Source organism: Haliotis rufescens, unplaced genomic scaffold (assembly GCF_023055435.1).
Source record: "Haliotis rufescens isolate VD_foot unplaced genomic scaffold, xgHalRufe1.0.p SCAF_1, whole genome shotgun sequence".
In the NCBI taxonomy this organism is placed as follows: Eukaryota; Metazoa; Mollusca; class Gastropoda; order Lepetellida; family Haliotidae; genus Haliotis; species Haliotis rufescens.
Window position 1 is genome coordinate 74,823,330 of NW_025963779.1, and position 18,268 is coordinate 74,841,597.

At 40.9% G+C, this 18,268-nt stretch overlaps 3 protein-coding genes across 3 annotated transcripts; 1 reads left to right on the plus strand and 2 right to left on the minus strand.

Moving 5' to 3' along the window:
• Positions 1–302: 302 nt before the first annotated feature.
• On the minus strand, positions 303–1,214 carry LOC124146834. Its single transcript, XM_046517316.2, has one exon. The coding sequence runs from the start codon at positions 1,212–1,214 to the stop codon at positions 303–305; it is 912 nt and encodes a 303-aa protein (XP_046373272.2).
• A 57-nt stretch (positions 1,215–1,271) lies between these two features.
• LOC124146835 (prostatic spermine-binding protein-like) lies at positions 1,272–5,903 on the minus strand. The gene is made up of 4 exons (XM_048381129.1): positions 5,825–5,903; positions 3,020–3,426; positions 1,576–1,714; positions 1,272–1,282 (listed from the first exon to the last, which is right to left on the minus strand). Exons 1-4 carry the CDS (start codon positions 5,901–5,903, stop codon positions 1,272–1,274), a joined length of 636 nt encoding a protein of 211 aa, XP_048237086.1.
• LOC124146804 (putative amine oxidase [copper-containing]) lies at positions 4,459–13,130 on the plus strand. The gene is made up of 4 exons (XM_046517260.2): positions 4,459–4,546; positions 7,602–9,537; positions 9,864–10,071; positions 11,162–13,130. Exons 2-4 carry the CDS (start codon positions 7,610–7,612, stop codon positions 11,462–11,464), a joined length of 2,439 nt encoding a protein of 812 aa, XP_046373216.2. The 5' UTR covers positions 4,459–4,546; positions 7,602–7,609; the 3' UTR covers positions 11,465–13,130.
• Positions 13,131–18,268: the final 5,138 nt, after the last annotated feature.

An 18,268-nucleotide genomic window follows, 5' to 3' on the forward strand; every position in this document is an offset into this window, starting at 1 on the left:
TTTGTTTGCAGGACCTTGTGCTTTGGATCCCAATGGGTACCCATCACATTCCACACTGCGAGGACCTACCTGTCACCCCTACAGCAGGCTCTCATTTGGGCTTTACTCTCCTTCCGTACAACTACTTCCCAGAATGCCCCTCTTCTCAGTCACGTGATTCGATAAGGGTTGAATACAAGGATAAAACCAGACCAGGAAGGTCTAAAGTTTGAAAGATACGATAATCCTGGAAATATGACGTGCGTTGCTCAAACGCCAGACTATGACAAGAAAGTTAGAAACCGTCCAGCATCCGTTGTTAATTACCCTTGAAACACTGGCTTAGCATGGTATGAGTAGACACCTGACTTGGTGTGGTATGAGTGGACGCCTGACTTGGTGTGGTATGAGTAGACACCTGACTTGGTGTGGTATGAGTGGACGCCTGACTTGGTGTGGTATGAGTAGACACCTGACTTGGTGTAGTATGAGTAGACACCTGACTTGGTGTGGTATGAGTAGACACCTGACTTGGTGTGGTATGAGTAGACGCCTGACTTGGTGTGGTATGAGTAGACACCTGACTTGGTGTGGTATGAGTGGACGCCTGACTTGGTGTGGGATGAGTAGACACCTGACTTGGTGTGGTATGAGTAGATACCTGACTTGGTGTAGTATGAGTAGACACCTGACTTGGTGTAGTATGAGTGGACGCCTGACTTGGTGTGGTATGAGTGGACGCCTGACTTGGTGTGGCATGAGTAGACACCTGACTTGGTGTGGTATGAGTAGACACCTGACTTGGTGTGGTATGAGTAGATACCTGACTTGGTGTAGTATGAGTAGACACCTGACTTGGTGTAGTATGAGTAGACACCTGACTTGGTGTAGTATGAGTGGACGCCTGACTTGGTGTGGTATGAGTAGACACCTGACTTGGTGTGGCATGAGTAGACACCTGACTTGGTGTGGTATGAGTAGACACCTGACTTGGTGTGGTATGAGTAGATACCTGACTTGGTGTAGTATGAGTAGACACCTGACTTGGTGTAGTATGAGTGGACGCCTGACTTGGTGTGGTATGAGTGGACGCCTGACTTGGTGTAGTATGAGTAGACACCTGACTTGGTGTGGTATGAGTAGACACCTGACTTGGTGTGGTATGAGTGGACGCCTGACTTGGTGTGGTATGAGTGGACACCTGACTCAAAGTAGAATATCTCTTCCCTTGCCATGGTGAGGTCGAGTGGGATGCGTGGACACCTGACTCATCTATAATCTGTTTATCATTATCATCTATAATCTGTTCATCATCAACATCATCATCATCATCATCACCATCATCATCATCATCATCATCATCATCATCATCATCTATAATATGTTCATCATCATCATCATCATCATCATCTATAATCTGTTCATCATCATCATTATCATCATCATCTATAATCTGTTCATAATTATCATCATCATCATCATCATGTATAATCTGTTCATCATCATCATCTATAATCTGCTTATCATTATCATCTATAATCCGTTTATCATCATCATCTATAATCTGTTCATCATTATCATCTATAATCTGTTCACCATTATCATCTTTAATCTGTTCATCATCATCATCTATAATCTGCTTATCATTATCATCTATAATCTGTTTATCATCATCATCATCTATAATCTGTTCACCATCATCATCTATAATCTGTTCACCATTATCATCTTTAATCTGTTCATCATCATCATCATCATCATCATCATCTATAATCTGTTTATCATTATTATCTATAATCTGTTCATCATCATCTATATTCTGTTCATCATCATCATCATCATCATCATCATCATCATCATCGGGGCGCACGGGGGGCCCAGTCGTCTAAGGCGCCGCAATTCGCTGTGCAGAGTTGCGTCCCTTGGGCACGCCAGAAACCTATGATTGTGGGTTCGAATCCCGGTTCGCCCCGATTATGTTTCTAGGTTTGTCAGCACCATACCCGTGCTCGTGTGTTTCACCGAAGTGGTAACCGTCTGAGACCTGCATCACTTCGGGCTTTCCTCCCACATTAAGCTGACACGCCGTGATATGACTGGAATAGTGTTAAAAGCGGCGTTAAACCCAACTCACTCACACTCACTTATCATCATCATCATCATCGATCATCATCATCATCATCTATGATCTGTTCATCATTATCATCTATAATCTGTTCATCATCATCATCTATAATCTGTTCATCATTATCATCTATAATCTGTTCATCATCATCACCATCATCATCATCATCTGTTTATCATTATCATCCGTAATCTGTTCATCATTATCATCTATTATCTGCTCATCATCATCATCATCATCATCATCATCATCATCATCATCTATGATCTGTACATCATCATCATCATCATCTATAATCTGTTTATCATTATTATCTATAATCTGTTCATCATCATCTATATTCTGTTCATCATCATCATCATCATCATCATCATCATCATCATCATCATCATCATCGGGGCGCACGGGGGGCCCAGTCGTCTAACGCGCCGCAATTCGCTGTGCAGAGTTGCGTCCCTTGGGCACGCCAGAAACCTATGATTGTGGGTTCGAATCCCGGTTCGCCCCGATTATGTTTCTAGGTTTGTCAGCACCATACCCGTGCTCGTGTGTTTCACCGAAGTGGTAACCGTATGAGACCTGCATCACTTCGGGCTTTCCTCCCACATTACGCTGACACGCCGTGATATGACTGGAATAGTGTTAAAAGCGGCGTTAAACCCAACTCACTCACACTCACTTATCATCATCATCATCATCGATCATCATCATCATCTATGATCTGTTCATCATTATCATCTATAATCTGTTCATCATCATCATCTATAATCCGTTCATCATTATCATCTATAATCTGTTCATCATCATCACCATCATCATCATCATCTGTTTATCATTATCATCCATAATCTGTTCATCATTATCATCTATAATCTGCTCATCATCATCATCATCATCATCATCTATGATCTGTACATCATCATCATCATCATCTATAATCTGTTGATCATTATCATCTATAATCTGTTCCTCATCATCATCTATAATCTGTTCACCATTATCATCTATTATCTGTTCATCATCATCATCATCTATATTCTGTTCATCATTATCATCTATAATCCACTCATCATCATCATCTATATTCTGTTCATCATTATCATCTATAATCCACTCATCATTATCATCTATAATCTGTTCCTCATTATCATCTATAATCTGTTCACCATTATCATCTATAATCTGTTCATCATCATCATCATCTATAATCTGTTTATCATCATCTATGATCTGCTCATCATTATCATCTATAATCTGTTCCTCATCATCATCTATAATCTGTTCACCATTATCATCTATAATCTGTTCATCATCATCATCATCTATGATCTGTTCATCATTATCATCAATAATCTGTTCATCATCATCATCTATATGTGTGAAGCCCATTTCTGGTGTCCCCCGCCGTGGTATTGCTGGAATATTGCTAAAAGCGGCGTAAAACCAAACTCACTCACTCATCATCTATAATCCGTTCATCATTATCATCTATAATCTGTTCATCATCATCATCGTCATCACCATCATCATCATCATCTGTTTATCATTATCATCCGTAATCTGTTCATCATTATCATCTATAATCTGCTCATCATCATCATCATCATCATCATCATCATCTATGATCTGTACATCATCATCATCATCATCATCATCTATAATCTGTTTATCACCATCATCATCTATAATCTGTTTATCATCATCATCTATAATCTGTTCACCATTATCATCTATAATCTGTTCACAATTATAATCTATAATCCGTTTATCATTATCATCTATAATCCGTTCATCATCATTATCTATAATCTGTTCATCATTATCATCTATAATCTGTTCATAACTATCATCTATAAACTGTTCGTCACTGTCATCTTTGATCTATGCATTATTATTAACTATTGTCTGTTCACAGTGTAATTGATCCATATCCATATCATCACGATTGTTATCAACAGTTATCAATGACTGTGTGTGATCACAGTGACCTTTGCCTGCATGTTAGTACATACTATACATAAAGGAGATCAGAATTCTTTTATGGTAATTATACTTATTTCTGATGAGGAATGTATAGCTTACTCATAAATGAGAAAAATAAGAAGAGAATGAGCTGCCTCGACTGCGAAAACAAATATTTAAAACCTTGCTTTTAGGTACTTAATAAAACCAACAAAACTATCATATTGTGTTCGTTGTATATTTGTTGACCTGTATACAAATAGTGTGAGTCGGGCAATCATGTCACAACCACATTCACGTATGGACGTACATAGCCACACTGAATGTCCTCATACAACAGATCGAGAAATACCTTCTGTCCTCCTATGTTACCACAACAAACCAACAAAGACGGCATTCGCCGTGTAAAGGGCGCTGTGATTATGACAAGCAGTTCACTGACACGCTGTATGCACTGACGAGGAAGTTTCTGTGATCAAGGTGAGTAATATAGCGAACGATGCCGAAATAAATACTTAAACATGCTACTTTACACGGTTTCCATTTCATTTATAACATCGGATCTTAGTGGTTCGTGAGATTCTGCTGATGTAAACGTGGTCCAGGAAAACGCTATATGGTTTCATAATGCCATATAATGACACGGCCCTAGTTGGTAGAATAGATAGTCACAATTTCTGTAGTGAAACAGGCTCCATATGTGGGAATTATTCAAAACGATAAGTATGTAGCGAGGGAAGAATACGTCACCCGATAGATGTAAATATAAAACGTCAGCGCCAGTGAATAATCAGCCTCTATTATCTGCCGAAACAGATTCCATTGGGCGAAAAGGTAAAATAGGGGTGAACATTATATAAATGGATCCCCGAAAATCAGTATTGACACCAGGTGTAAGGCAACGTTATCTGAAAGAATTGTCATTAGTTAGAGTACAAAATTATCAAAATGTCTCGTCCTTTACTAGACTAGGTTTTGGTTACACAGGAAACTCAAATGACCCTGTTTCCACCATGAAATATAATCTATAAACTCCGAGCTATATTTTTCTTCTTCTTCCCTGGACTGTTCCGAATGTTTGAAAACCAGTGGTTCAATTGTTTTCTTTTCATTTTGCGCTTGGTTTGGTTGGTTGTTTAAGGTCAATTGAAATAGTATGTTAATGATATTATAATAATTGGAGACTGCTACATTCTGTACTGGGGTATATTTTCATTCATACTACCCGGTACAAGGTAGCAACCATGAAGACACTTCAAGCATTGTGCGTATACTTGAATGGACAGTTCACCGTTGATATGAATTGTAACGCCTTGATAAAAGAATTTCTTTTGATGGGACATAAAATGGGATCGAGTATAAAACCATTTAACGCCGTTTCGTTTCATCTTTGGTCGTATATAAAAGCGACAAAACCATTTCTATAAGTATGAGAAATATCTGCTTAAACCGGAGTCCGTTATACGTCCCTAACCATGTTATAAGCATGTGTTTATAAATCAATAATATCATTTAGTGATTATACTAGGTGTGCGCGAAGAGATTGGCGTATTCTGCCCAACCGGTCGCTATGCCATGAACTGTTATCTGTGTGTCTAAAACATTGCATATTGTGTATTTCTATATCACGAAACGGTGCAATGCTTCGCCCATATGTGATCTAATTTTTTTACTATTTTTGTAATAAACTAAATAGAGTACAGTGACGATGCAATATAATATCATTCTTCTTAAATTTTCGTTTACAGTTTTTCCCACTTCCAAAATTGGTAATGAGAATCATGTTGTTTTGCATCCCCGTTGTTATGATGGATCCATTACGTTCAGGCGCATCCATGTTTAAAGGGGAATCCGTGTTGTTAAGGCACATCCATGTTGTTAAGGCACATCCATGTTGTTAAGGCGCATTCATGTTGTTAAGGCACATCCATGTTGTGAAGGCGCATTCATGTTGTTAAGGCACATCCATGTTGTTAAGGCGCATCCATGTTGTGAAGGCGCATTCATGTTGTTAAGGCACATCCATGTTGTTAAGGCGCATCCATGTTGTTAAGGCGCATTCATGTTGTTAAGGCACATCCATGTTGTTAAGGCGCACCCATGTTGTTAAGGCGCATTCATGTTGTTAAGGCGCATCCATGTTGTTAAGGCGCATCCATGTTGTTAAGGCGCATTCATGTTGTTAAGGCACATCCATGTTGTTAAGGCGCATCCATGTTGTTAAGGCGCATTCATGTTGTTAAGGCGCATCCATGTTGTTAAGGCGCATTCATGTTGTTAAGGCGCATCCATGTTGTTAAGGCGCATTCATGTTGTTAAGGCGCATCCATGTTGTTAAGGCGCATTCATGTTGTTAAGGCGCATCCATGTTGTTAAGGCGCATCCATGTTGTTACGGCGCACCCATGTTGTTAAGGCGCACCCATGTTGTTAAGGCGCATCCATGTTGTTAAGGCGCACCCATGTTGTTAAGGCGCACCCATGTTGTTAAGGCGCATCCATGTTGTTAAGGCGCATCCCTGTTGCTAAGGCGAATCCATGTTGTTAAGGCGCATCCATGTTGCTAAGGCGAATCCGTGTTGTTAAGGCGCATCCATGTTGTTAAGGCATATCTATGTTGCTAAGGCGAATCCGTGTTGTTAAGGCGCATCCATGTTGTTAAGGCATATCTATGTTGTTAAGGCATATCCATGTTGCTTAGGCGAATCCGTGTTGTTAAGGCGCATCCATGTTGTTAAGGCGTATCCATGTTGCTAAGGCGAATCAGTGTTGCTAAGGCGAATCCGTGTTGTTAAGGCGCATCCATGTTGCTAAGGCGAATCCGTGTTGTTAAGGCGCATCCATGTTGCTAAGGCGAATCCGTGTTGTTAAGGCGCATCCATGTTGTTAAGGCGCATCCATGTTGTTTAGCGGAATGGCAGTTGTTAAGGCGCATCTATGCTGTTGAGGCGCATCCATGTTGTTAAGCGGAATGGCAGTTGCTAAGGCGCATCCATTTTGTTAAGGCACATCCGTGTTGTTAAGAGGAATGGCAGTTTCTAAGGCGCATCCATTTTGTAAAGATGCATACACTTATTTATGATCTCCGTGGTCGAGTGGATAGAGCGTCTGTCAGGAGAGCGGAAGGTCGGTGGTTCGATCCACGGCCGCATCATACTAAAAGACGTTAAAATATGGTACTTGTTGTTACTCTGTCTGGCACTCGGCATTAAGAAGCTAAAACAATGACTGGTTGGCTCGGAGTCAGTATACTGTGTCTGAGTGGTGTATTCATGGTACACTGCGGACTGGCACTACAAATCTGGCTTCCGTCCGGACAAGAACATGCATATGAAGCGACACAAACATACACGTGTATGTAAAACTGTATGTCAAAAGTGAATGATATGATATCCAAGTTCCAATATCTAACATATTGACATGTGCATAGCGCATCTACCCATACCTAAAACCACAATACATTGTTGCAACTCATTGATATCATTGAAAGTTTCTGTAAACATCTGGTTTCATAAATTTGCATTTTCCTTTCACAGGCTTTACAATGGGGGTAGGCTCTGGCGGTGGATGGAAAATACTAACAGGGGTATTTGTTTGTTCATCTCTCATTCTCCTCTATCTGTGGATAAGAGAACTTGAAATCAACAACCGACAGAAATTCAAAGATGGTGCTGATTCCAAGGGTAATGGACCCTACCCAGTATGTGGACAAACTAGCAGCAGCACAAGCGGCACCACCAGCAGCACCAGCAACATCATTAACACAACTGAAGCAGCGAATCCTGGGTTGTACGATGACTTGACCGTGATTGAACTCAGGGCCATCCAGAACTACATGTATGGACTCACAAACATGACCATTGTCAGGCCATCAACGGCTACCGTGAGGAACAGCTACATCTTCGCATCAGACCTCCATCCACCAAGGAAAGCAGAAGCTTTGGCATATATGGCTGGCAGAGGTCCTAGGCCAGACAGAAATGCTCGACTAGTTGTCTTCAGGGGAGATGCAAGTCCCCCCGTTGTAGAGGAATACATAGTTGGACCCCTACCTAACCCTACAAGACATGTGCTGTATACGAACTCACGCCGTAAGAATCCCGTTCCATATGCCTACAGACCTCTGGGAGAAGTTGAATATAATTCTTTTTATGACAATATGTTTCGAGAGATTGACAGCACATTGAGTCTTCTTTTGAGAGAAAGCTACGGAGGAACGTTTACCGCCTGTGAGAATACATGCCTTACTTTTTATGCTGTCCCAATTGGAAGTCGGATCGTGCAGCAGCCTGTGCGTAAGATGTGGGTCATCGCCAGCCACTCTGTGGAATACTTTACTCTCAACAACCTTGATCTCATATTTCTCTTTAATATTAATTCAGCTAACTCATCTGTCCGTGTCGAGAAAGTCCTTTACGCCGGTAGGGAGTATCCAAGTCTTGATAATCTCGCCCTGCAGTACAATACCACATCCATACCAAAAACCAGAATACCGTTTCCCAGAGATGACAGGAATCTGTTCTCTTCAATGAACAGAAGAGGTGCACCAGTTCCCAGAGAGCCAAAAAGGGCTCCAAGAATGGTCGAACCAGATGGTAAGCGATACTCTTTGAAACATCGCAGTGTTGAATACATGCAGTGGAAATTCGACTTCAGAATGTCCACCCTGTCTGGACCACAACTATACAATATCCGATTCAATGATGAAAGAATTGCCTATGAAATCGGAATGCAAGAAATAGCAGTCTACTATGGAGCCCATAACCCAGCTGTCCAAGCTGGTGATTTCATCGACAGTGGTGTTTTGCTTGGCACCCACTCCCAGTCTCTTGTTCCAGGAGCTGACTGTCCCGAAACAAGCACATTCATTAATGCTGCCTACATTGGCGAAGGCGCAAGTGATGAACCTGTGGTTCTGGAGAAGGCTTTCTGTCTGTTCGAGTTGAATAGTGGTGTACCCCTCAGACGCCATCTCTCCTATTCTAAATTTCAAGGTGCTTTCTACTCTGGAATGACAGACAACGTTCTGATTCTCCGGAGTATTTTGACGATAGACAACTATGATTACGTTACTGACTTCATATTTCATCAGAGTGGAGCTCTGGAGGTTCGCGTGATGTCCACAGGGTATATTTTCGCAGCTTTCCACACACCAGAAGAGGCTCCATATGGCTTTAAACTACAAGACAACATCTTTGGACCTATCCATCACCACATGTTCCTCTTCAAGGCAGATATTGACATTAATGGAACCAGCAACAGATATGAGACCCTGGACATCTCGGCAGAAGAAGTCCGAAACGAGCAGACGACAAATGACCCAAGCTCAAGGTACAACCAGATTCGATTTGACAGGAGGCTGAAAGAGACGGAGATGGCCGCTGCCTACAAGTTTAACTTCGATAACCCTATGTACCATGTGATACACAATGAGCAACGAAACAGCAGCCAAGGAGAGCTAAAGGCATACAGGTACGTTTGTCTTTCTTAGTTAAGTATAATAGGTACAGACCTTTACACATATGTACACTTGTGACTTTAATAATCAACTTATCACCATGAACTGCCCTAAGATCCCTTTGGCAATAGACATGATTCACATAGAAATTGAAATACATCATTCAGTGAGGATCACCATAGAAGAAATAATTTGTTTTATCGTGTACTTGCATTTAGAAGCTGATCTAGGGAATAAAAGAGAAAGTTTAATCAATGCGCATGCAAAAAAAACATTTTTTTTAAAGAAAACGTTGAATGTTCAAACATTGCCTGTTGTACGTGACGTTTTGTCCCGCAAGGATTCAACTGAGTGGGATGGCCAAACAGCTCCTGCCTGAGGATCAGGGGAATGAGATCCTCGTCTCCTGGGCTCGTCACCAGTTGCTGGTCACACAGTTCAAGGAGGATGAGCGAGACGGAAGTTCTCCGTATGGTTTGTTCGACAGCTTGGATCCTACCGTCAACTTTACGTCATTTCTGGCTGATGATGAGAGTATCGTTGACCAGGTGAGACGCTCATGCACAGATGAAGTCATTATTTTGTATTTATGAAACACAATTATAATTGTTCTAATTGGCTATGATGCTTCTCGGGTGGGATACAAAACGATCAAAGAATCATATAGGCTGCCTTACTTTGCTCAAGCATAGAAGGGCCATAGGTGACCCAGACATCAAAGATGTCGCACTTGGTTGTGCATGGTATTATACAAGTGCATAATGTTTTTATCAAAGTTGCAATCACCTGAATCCCACATCGCTGTGTGGGCTTTCCTTCCACAGCAATACTGTTCAAAGTGCTTTAACCAAACTCAGCCACAAAAGCATTGATGAACATGATCATGATATAACTTTTGCAGTTCATTCAACCATAATAAAGCTACAGTCAACCACGTTAAAGTTACAGTCAACCGTATTATATGTTACTGTTTGATCCGTTTTCTGTGGGTTGTCTCCCAGACTCCAGGGAAGTAATCCAACTCAAGTCTAGATTTGGAAGACTGAAATTAAGCATTGTTCTGGGCTCCCTTTGGATTTAATATTTTGTAGATATATATTTTTAAATAAAGACAACATAATGTTAGTCTAGGTTTCCTGTAGTAATGGTAAATAGTGAATAAGTTACTTAGGTAGTCATATTCAGGTTACAGTTAAGTTTGTGAAGTTGGTCTGTTTCGACCACACTTTCTTCGTACAAAAAAGGGGGCACGGGTGGCCCAATCGTCTAAGGCGCCGCGATTCGCTGTGCAGAGTTGCGTCCCTTAGGCACGCCGGAAACCTATAATTGTGGGTTCGAATCCCGGTTCGCCCCGATTATGTTTCTAGGTTTGTCAGCACCATACCCGTGCTCGTGGGTTTCACCGAAGTGGTAAACGTCTGAGACCTGCATCACTTCGGGCTTTCCTCCCACATTACGCTGACACGACGCAATATAACTGGAATATTGTTAAAAGCGGCGTTAAACCCAACTCACTCACTCATACAAAAAACGAATTTTGATGTAAGATAATGGACGCGGTTGATTTGTGTTTGGTCTGGAGTCATGCTGTGATTGATATTCCATTCAAAATGTAAATGTGAGTATATGTTGTTTTAGGACCTCGTGCTCTGGATCCCAATGGGTGCCCATCACATTCCACACACCGAGGACCTTCCTGTCACCCCTACAGCTGGCTCTCATATGGGCTTCACTCTCCTTCCGTACAACTACTTCCCAGAATGCCCCTCTTCTCAGTCACGTGACTCTGTTAGAGTCGAGTATAAGGATCAGAGTCAACCATCAGCTGGCCTTCGGGTTGAGAGATACGGAACCCCGGGAAAGACACAGTGTGTGGCCCAGTCACCGGACTATGACCAGCAAGTGTCTGATCGACCATCGTCAGTACTACAATACCCGTAAAGAAACAGCAGTAATGTTTTAACTGAAATTATCGGAAATAAGGACTTATATCTTCAGGAAGTTTATTGTATAAAAACATTAATTATATATTCAGCAATGCATAGAACAACCGTTTTACCAGGATACAATTTCGCTCAAGCACAGGGACCCTCGATATCATATCACGGTGATAACAATCTGAGCCCTCGCATTGCGTCGACTCATCAATGGACACTGCGAGGTTGTAAAGTGTCCAATGTACTGCTATAGTGTCGTTGTGATTAGGGGCGGTGGGGTAGCCTTGTGGTTAAAGCGTTCGCTTGTCGGGAATATTCGGGTTCGATTCCCCTCAAGGGTACAATGTGTGAAGCCCATTTCTGGTGTCCCCGCCGTGATATTGCTGGAATATTGCTAAGAGCAGTGTAAAACCATACTCACTCACTGTGATTGTTATCTTGGCTCAAAATTAAACCGGACCAATGGCTACAATTACCTGCAACCATTACACTGCAATGCTAAAAAATGTTATAGCTGTTTCCTTAAAGTCAAGAGTTTTTTTATGTTTCTAAAAAATAATGTACCTCGGTTAACTTTCATTGATTTTTGAAACAAGGCCTTCTTCTATGGCCCAAATGTTGTGACAAAGGGGTGTCTACCTGGCTGGTGGGTGTTACACCTTTCAGTTCCCATTGTGTATACATGAATTATATATTCCGTGTTCAAATACCGGGACAAACACATTTCTAACGGAAAATTCTGATGGATAGTCCATTTTCCGGAGAGGTAATACAGACAATATTCTCTACTGTGATTCCGTTTTGTACTTTCTTATGGGAGGCGAATATTCCCTCCAGCTATGCATGAGCGGCTTTACCCAGTGGGTATTACTGAGTTCTCTTTGTAGTCAATCCTATCTTGCGCCGGTGGCGGTGTAACAGTGGATGACGAAGGTATCACAGTGAATGGTGCAGATGTAGGAGGGTGATGTATGTCCAGATCATATCTATACATATTGTTTCTCAATTATTGCTGAACCGTTTGTTGTGGGAGGATTCAATGAAGCATTACTTCTAATTGAGACGGGTGCCAAAGCTGTCTATGTGGATATTTCTAGGTATTTTTAATTACTTGCTTGAAGGATCCCCTCATCCCACATTTCATAAATGTTGACTGAAATTAAAATGGTTGGTTAACTTAATTTCCTCTGTATGCATATTGCAATTATACGATATCGGTAAACCAGAATTGGAAATACAATTGCGATTTGACTTCTTGAACTATACCATAAAAAATAATTGTGACTTTTTTTCTATTTCTTCCTTTTGTTTTAATTCCAGCCTGGTGTAATTACACTTAAAGACTAAGGACACATTAATACATATACTATTTTCAATTTAATTTATATTATTAATTTGACCAACAACCCGCAGGCCTTTGAGTAACAACTCTAAACCAAGTAATAAAATAATCTTGAATGTGTGGAGCACTATTTGTAGTCAAATGATCAGTTATCAAATTGGAATAGTTGCAAGTACGTTATTACATCAATCTCATTAAAATCAGATCGCTAAACGAAGCGGCAGCCAGAACTTAGATCTGATTTTAAGGAGATTGGTTAATACATCTGTGGTGTGTTTCCAACCCATATATCAATCTAGAAAGTGTTTATTAAAAGTGCTGAACGGTGCTCCCTGCGCTCTTTGTGTGTGTTTCCTTCTACATATCAACACAGACATTTGCCTTGGGTAGATGTACAATTTGACTACAATGTCATTGGCTATATCATATATATCGGTGTCAACCATTACCTCATCAAGGTTGCACTACCCTGCAGCCATCACATGTATACGTCTCATTCTCGCCCTTCTTTAGGAGATGTGCACCTCTCACACTTTGTTGCTTCAATATATTGACGATAATCCGTGCCAAGTGACTTCGTCTCAAGCCTTGGTTCGGCCACGGGAGGGGGGTGGACAGGGGGTTCCTTTATGACCTGGCATGAGGCTGCTGCAGCTGATTCCAAAGTAAGCTGGTATATAACGTAGGTATCACTGACCGAGTGTGTGTCTCTTCCGTTCCTGCCCATAGGGTCGGTGTACATCTACTTTTGCTCGTAAATTGATATTTCCCATTATTTTCCATATTTTGCAAATATTGTGGTACCTGCCTATCGGTCGTTCTGAGTAAAATAATACTTGTTAAAATATAAATATGTGATGTTTATGTATGTAAAATATGATCTTTTCATATAATAAAAATGATACTTTAAGACATGACGCTTATTTCGTTCAGATATGGGCACAGATATCCAAGTATTGCAGGCGCCACAAGTCGCCAAGTCGTCCATAGCGCCATCCGGTGTTTGTGTGTTCAGTTTGTGTGATGGTAGATTTGACACCAAATGAGCTTGACACGTCGTGATATAACACAATAAACTTATACACTCACTATCTCACCTACTCACTCACACACCCACTCGCTCACAGTAGTAGTGAGGTTTGTTTGTTGTTTAAAGCTGCACACAGCAATATTCCAGCTATATGACGGCGGTCTGTAGATAATCGAGTCTGGACCAGACAGTCCAGTGATGGACACCATGATCATCGATCCACGCAATTGGGATACGATGACATGCATCAACCAAGTCAGCGAGCCTGTCCACCCGATCCCGTTAGTCGCTTCTTATGACAAGCATGAGTTTTGTGGGCCGATTTGTCAATGGGATGTCCATGTCGGCTTTCAGGTTCCTCCCTGCGGGGGTTGGACGGGTAGCCTAGTGGTTAAAGCGTTCGCTCGTCACGCCGAAGACCCGGATTCAATTCCCAACATGGGTACAATGTGTGAAGCCAATTTCTGGTGCCCCCTGCCGTGATATTGCCGGAATATTGCTAAAAGCGGCGTAAAACCATACTCACTCACTCCTCCCTGCGGAGAACTCAGCGCAGATAACCAGTTTCAAATATGCATGGTGTGATCAGATAACGCCATTACCTAAGGCTTGTGCGGATGGATGGATTGATAGATAGCCTCGGTCCGATCAGACAACACCAGGCGTCGGGTTCTCGGATCCTTGTTGTCGCATATCAATAACTGACCTCGTCAAGAATAAGTATTTGTAAAATGTGGTTACTATCAGACTGTTCACACAACACAAAACAGAAGTAACAAATGTTATATTTGGAATATCACTTTCTGAGTAAAGTACAGATTCTCGTACGTTTTTGGGTTGAGTCCCGTCCCGTTCGAATGTTACATTTGACCACTTTCAAAATGGCATTGTGTGTCCACAAAACAGAAGGTCATAAAGCACCTACGGCGTAGTATATAGTGGCGATATAACACCACTGCCACAGGCTAATTTGCATATCACGTGGGCGGCCTTTTATATTGTTTGTAAACAAACGCGCTTATTCTGAAATCAGTCTTTCGGTGCGCTTTACATATTGTTTTGCATAATTATATATAGTTGCTACAACAACTATGACAGTGAGGAGCATGACAATGTATATTTACACATCAAAGTGACTGTTTACTAGCTCTCCGTAGGGCTTCGATGACAGCACGTGGAGCCGTACAACCAATGGGGTGCAGGCTAAAACGGCACCTCAGCAAAACGTCACCGATTTCTCTGGCGAAAACGGCACCGCATTTGGCGTAAACGGCTACTATGAGTCGGGCGAAAACGGCACCTCTATTTTTTAAGAACGATAACAACGATTTTTGTAGTAATATATAGGGTATTTGATGTATTTACATGTCATTTGATGTATGTGATGTATTTACATTGTATTTCCCGTTTTCACAGATAAGTAAATATGTTCATATATGCAGTTTTGTGGCATGTCCATCGTCAACATCATCATCATCATGCTCTTCACAATATTGGTCCATGTATAACCCAACATTGTGAGAGTACTTGGGTCAGGGAGAGATCTCCATCTCCATCCTATAGTTGGAGTAGAGGCTATTTTCTAATGTAAACTTGTTTTAACATCTCACAATTATTGGCGTTTGCAAGTTACAATGTAAGTTTAATATCATTTATTTGACCAAGGAAAAAAAAAATAAGGTGCCGTTTTCGCTGGAGTCGAGGTGCCGTTTTCGCCCGGTGACGTTTTGCTGAGGTGCCGTTTTCGCTATAACCCCAACCAATGTAAACATAGGATAACTACGCAAAGAGAAAAAGCTTTTCACGTTTTAGGATTTTTTCACAATGAAAGTTAACCATTCTACGACATGACTTTCTAAATGTGCAGACTCGTCAAAAATGAAAGATATGATAAGCATATGCAATATCTTGAATTGACTGTGTAATATGTGATGAATCGCCACATGGCGCTGGCCTGTGGCAGAGGTACTATGCTGCATGGTCGCATGGAACGCAGGGTGAGAGAGTGGTCATAGAGAAGACGATATAATACATGCTCTGTCATCTGTCATGAGTTGCATAATTGAAGGGAAGTAACTCTTCCAGTAAGAAGCTGGTTTCAGTTATACGGAAATTCGTTTATACGGACGAATTGTGAAATGACGCAAGTGTCCGTATAAACGAGGCACGACTGTAACCCTTTGACGGCTTCTCACATCTTAATTTCGTTTCGGAACAGTGGGTGCAGGTTTTGAACACATGGTAACTCAGCTTAACTGGTGTTAGAGTTTATTGTTAAATATTTCTTTGCTTTTATATCAATCAATAGTTATTGTCAGAACACTTGAAGCCACACGCCCTTAGCGTACAGGAGAGTTAGCAGCATGGCACAACCACGGGCCTATATGATATAGGCTTAACCCGGTTTACACAGATACTAACATTGTTTGTTTGTTTGTTTGTTTGGAAATGAAGCTTAACATGCGTCAGGTCCGGCCCAAATCGCATCCTATTTATACGACAACCCCAGACATCCCGACAGATTTATGCCCCACCTAGACACTCAGAAAATCCCTATCGAGTGTTGAGTAGTATATATATACTTGGGCTTAAATTAATCCTCCTAAAATTTAAAATTAAAAGGATTAGTGTATTCCATGTTATTACCTGCGTGAGAGTTGAATTAATAAACTGTATATATGTGACAGGGAATATGTGTCCTTTGTCAACTGCCTTCTCCCATCCCCATGCGTGATTAAGTGTGATAAACTGACATGTAAGCTTTTATCCATCAAATTTGTAATGGAAAAAAAGCAACATCCTTCGCTTATAATTAATGGAACAAAGATCAAAGAACTATGAGTGAACTTGGTTCTGTATGACATAAGGTACTTGATGGTGGGAGGATAAACCGACGGAGCCACAACGAATATTATCATGAGTATAGACATTTCAGAAAATTTGTACACAAAAAGGTGTCTTTAACTGTAACCATGTCGACCGTCTCCGTGGTCTAGTGGATAGCGTCTGTCGGGAGAGCAGACGGTTGGTGGTTCGATCCCCGGTTGCGTCGTACCAAAAACCGTTAAAAGATGGCACTTGTTGTTACCCTGCCTGACGCTCGACATTAGGGGAATAAAACTAGGACTGGACTGCTCAGAGTCGGCATACTGTGTCTGAGTGGGGTATCTTGGTAGGCTTCCGCATGGTATCTCAGTTGGTTAACAATATAATACCGACATTAGTCCCGGTTAGTACAAGCATCCACACACACACGCACGCACGCACGCACACACGTCACTACATAAGTGGAATAGTTTTGAACAGAACGTTAAGCCCCTGTTCACCTCACCCCAACTTTAAGTGTCTGTCCATTAAACCTTAATGGTACTTGCTCAATTCTCATTAAAATCAGATCTTAGTTCTCGCTGTCGCTTGTTTAGCGGCAATGAGAACTTAGATCTGATTTTAATGAGATTGGGTACTTGCTTAGTAAATCCGCACCCCTTTCGGGGTTTTACTGAAGTGGTAAGCGTCCAAACATTGCACCACGTTGTGCTTTCCTAACACATTAAGCTGCCAAACCGGGTCATAATCTCAATAATGTTCGAAGTGATGTGAAAACCAACTCACTCACTCATCTGATGTGAGAACTCAAGCAATTGACATATAGTCAAGCCAACACACTTCCTATGCTTCTCGATCTCGCGTGATCCACCATGCAGACACAGTTTAAATCTGAGGCCAAAATGCAGGGGCTATTAATAGTATTCTCTGTATTGTAGGATACTGGACACATATCTAAACAAGCGGAAATAGGAAGATTATACTAATTTCGTTCCGGCGTTATTCTGAATGAGTCAGATATGCAATTGGTGTTTCGCTTTCACAACTGCTACGCGTTTTATAAGGAACTTGAAACAGCGCAAGCTGTTCACTTCGATATTAATCTTTCTCTCTAGTACATGTGTACTAAACTATATGTATAAATTGTTCCAATTTTAACACACATATATATAAAGCTATATATAATCATTATAATTACATTTATCATTTATTAAGTGTTGTATCATTTGAATCGTTCCCCTTATATCATTCAATATGGGACTTTATTTAGAATATATTTTCTGACATTATTCGCACATAAATATGCCTTGCTAGATGAGAATTTACACCAACTTACAAAATAGAACGCTCGAACAGCTGACATTATTTCGTTTTGTGATAACACCAATACTACTTTTATAGAACCCGCAATCGCGGCTTATTTTCTACACAACTTATTTCATATGATTCCTCCATTATGAATAACATTCCAATTTTTCTAGGTGTTGGTGATAAATCATGAATTATATATACATTATTTAATAATAATACTTTGTGTTGGTATCTCAAAAAGAAGTTATTCAAAATAGTGGTATAGTAGGCAAGTATAGAACATTCAATAATATAGGTCA

What these genes read in the sequence shown, in the direction of transcription:
- LOC124146834 (XM_046517316.2), bottom strand. Translation starts at nt 1,214, where the DNA reads ATGGCAAGGGAAGAGATATTCTACTTTGAGTCAGGTGTCCACTCATAC.
- LOC124146835 (XM_048381129.1), bottom strand. Translation starts at nt 5,903, where the DNA reads ATGGATGCGCCTGAACGTAATGGATCCATCATAACAACGGGGATGCAA. An exon ending in TCTCATTACCAATTTTGGAA is followed by an intron (nt 3,427 to 5,824) that starts GTGGGAAAAACT and finishes AACAGATCATAG; the next exon opens with ATGATGATGATGATGAACAG. An exon ending in TAGATGATGATGATGATGAT is followed by an intron (nt 1,715 to 3,019) that starts GTACAGATCATA and finishes GATGATGAACAG; the next exon opens with ATTAAAGATGATAATGGTGA.
- LOC124146804 (XM_046517260.2), top strand. Translation starts at nt 7,610, where the DNA reads ATGGGGGTAGGCTCTGGCGGTGGATGGAAAATACTAACAGGGGTATTT. An exon ending in GGAGAGCTAAAGGCATACAG is followed by an intron (nt 9,538 to 9,863) that starts GTACGTTTGTCT and finishes TTGTCCCGCAAG; the next exon opens with GATTCAACTGAGTGGGATGG. An exon ending in ATGAGAGTATCGTTGACCAG is followed by an intron (nt 10,072 to 11,161) that starts GTGAGACGCTCA and finishes ATGTTGTTTTAG; the next exon opens with GACCTCGTGCTCTGGATCCC.